This window comes from Sinocyclocheilus anshuiensis, unplaced genomic scaffold (assembly GCF_001515605.1).
Source record: "Sinocyclocheilus anshuiensis isolate Anshui unplaced genomic scaffold, SAMN03320099.WGS_v1.1 scaffold2955, whole genome shotgun sequence".
In the NCBI taxonomy this organism is placed as follows: Eukaryota; Metazoa; Chordata; class Actinopteri; order Cypriniformes; family Cyprinidae; genus Sinocyclocheilus; species Sinocyclocheilus anshuiensis.
The window spans coordinates 8126-10774 of NW_015552787.1; the positions used below are offsets into that span (position 1 = coordinate 8126).

Below are 2649 nucleotides of genomic sequence, written 5' to 3' on the forward strand. Positions count from 1 at the left end.
GACACTGCGTCCTCTAGGTTTCTTGCCATGCTGCGGATGCAAGCTTCAGACGAAGAAGTGAATGATGTGTGCTCCCAGCGCCTATTTATACTAAAGTTGCACCGGTAGTGACGTCATGGCTGTCGCCGACCAACGTGTTGTTGGTGTTTTTTCAATGTATGCTTCAGACACGGGTCACGGCGAGGCGTTCCCCATAGCGACCCCTAGAGGACGCAGTTCGAAGTTCCCTTGAAAGGGAACTTGAGTATGTATTAATGTAAGTCAGTGATGTAAGCGTGCATGACAGTGGACTGTAAGCTCAAGGTCTGAACTGTATGCAAACGAAATAAACAACAAAACAAAAGAGAAAGCAGCAGGTCTGGTTAGTGTGGTCACATCGTGCCCCCGTCCACATCAGCGCTGCAGTTTTTATAGCGCCGCATAATAAGCCTCAGGTGGAAAGACACACCCACCATAACCAGTATACCTGGAAACCAAAAACAAAACAAGAAAAAACACAGGCCCAGCACTCACTGGGACATAACAGTAATACAGAAATTCAAAAACAATGGACTTGTGACAAGGCCCCTGAAATAATCAGACCTTCATTTTAATTTAGTGATGAGTGATTTTTTGCTAGAAAAAGAGCAGGAGAAATAACATGCAAGTGTCTCAGAGCCGGCAAAAGCTATGAAAAGTGACACTTTATCTCACAGAGTATGACGCAGCCTGCAGAAGTGACATGCATGGTTGTTGTTGTTACACATCGTGCCCCCGTCCACATCAGCGCTGCAGTTTTTATAGCGCCGCATAATAAGCCTCAGGTGGAAAGACACACCCACCATAACCAGTATACCTGGAAACCAAAAACAAAACAAGAAAAAACACAGGCCCAGCACTCACTGGGACATAACAGTAACACAGAAATTCAAAAACAATGGACTTGTGACAAGGCCCCTGAAATAATCAGACCTTCATTTTAATTTAGTGATGAGTGATTTTTTGCTAGAAAAAGAGCAGGAGAAATACCAAGCAAGTGTCTCAGAGCCTGCAAAAGCTATGAAAAGAGTGATTGTGTATCTCACCGAGTAAGATGCAGCCTGCAGAAGTGACATGAATGGTTGTTGTCCTCACTGAAACTACCTGCTGTAGCCAAAGCACAAGAAACTCATTTAGCCTAATCATTTCATATCTAACAGGTGCTGGTAGAGGAGGAGTACAGTGAGAGTGCCTGGTTCCCACAGTGGAGTTTGGTGGTAGTAAAGCTCTTATATAGAGATGCATGAGTGATGAAGGTTTATTAATCAATGCTGTCATGAATTCACACAACTTGAAACAGAACTGCTACCCTCTCCTCATTTGCCTGCGTTGGTGGGCATTTTTTCAACATGACAATGACGATATGTATTCTCCCAAGATGAAAGGACAGTAGAAAGTGATGCCAAATAGATGTAAATAGAAAGTGGTCAAAAGTCTGGATTTTTTTTCTTAACAAGTGTTGTTTGTTCAGCATTAACACCAGTCCACTGGACAGCCATTTCCATCGTTTTATTTATAATGTTTACATGGCCTTTTAGCTTTTTTGTTTTGTTTTGTTTTGTTTTTATATCATTGACATCATGTACTGATAGTGACATTATTGCATTTCTAATGAGGGATAAGTTTTTTTTTAACAAAGTAAACATTAAGACATGACCATTCAGGAATAATTAATGGCTGAAATAAGTACAAATGTGTGTAAGAGATGTCATATGGACTGTTGCTGTATTTGTAGGTTGTCTGGCTGTATGGTGACAGAGGAAGGCTGTGGTTATTTGTCTTCAGCTCTGAGTTCAAACCCCTCACACCTGAGAGAGCTGGATCTGAGCTACAATCACCCGGGAGATTCAGGAGTCAAGCTGCTTTCTGAAAAACTGGAGGACTCAAACTGCTCATTGGATAAACTGAAGTATGTCAAGCATGACGTCTTTGAATTTGTGTTTGAATGCTGCGCTCGTCTCAGGTCTTTATTGCAGCTTTTCGCACATAATACATCATTCTAAAACACGGCGCTCAAGTACAAAGAAATTCAGCTTCTGAAAGCACATCTCTAGACCTTGCGGTTAAAAAAAAAAAAAACTTCCACTGGCCAAGTCTCGCGACCAAAACACTTATCAGTGTGAACCCAGTATTCTAATAGTAGCGGGCAGGTTTGTTTACGGTCTGACAAACATGTGAATGGGCCACATATGTTTTTTTTTACTTTGTGCTACAAGTAATCGCCCCCTTTCTCTGCATGTCTCTTAGCATCACTGTCAGCATTTTAAAATGCCTCAAAACTGTTCACAAGCTCCCAAGCACTTGATTTTGGTTGTAATTTGTGGAAATAAATATAAAAACACAGTGTGTTCGTGTCTGTCCGCTGAATGTGACCCACAATCTCTGACTCTCCTCCGCGGCCATGGAAAAATTTATATTTACAATAACAACAATTATACTTCGTCAATGAAACGTTTCCAACAAAGAAATGGATGGACGTCTGTCAGCTTGTTGAACACAGACTTTTATTTGGATATTCTGCCGTATGACGCTGAACCAGCAGTGAGCAATCCAGCATTTGTAGCAGAGGACGATCCTCCCTGAATGGCAGCGGTGTCCCAGCATGCAACCCTGCGTGACGTAGCTTCACAT

The 2649-nt window shown here is 42.0% G+C and overlaps 1 protein-coding gene across 1 annotated transcript in view; it reads left to right on the plus strand.

Moving 5' to 3' along the window:
- LOC107667913 (ribonuclease inhibitor-like) overlaps nt 1–2649 on the plus strand; it is a 12560-nt gene that overhangs the window by 7350 nt on the left and 2561 nt on the right. The window contains exon 3 of the mRNA XM_016459654.1: nt 1754–1927. Within this exon, the coding sequence (XP_016315140.1) occupies nt 1754–1927 (174 nt within the window). The remainder of the gene's footprint in view (nt 1–1753; nt 1928–2649) is intronic.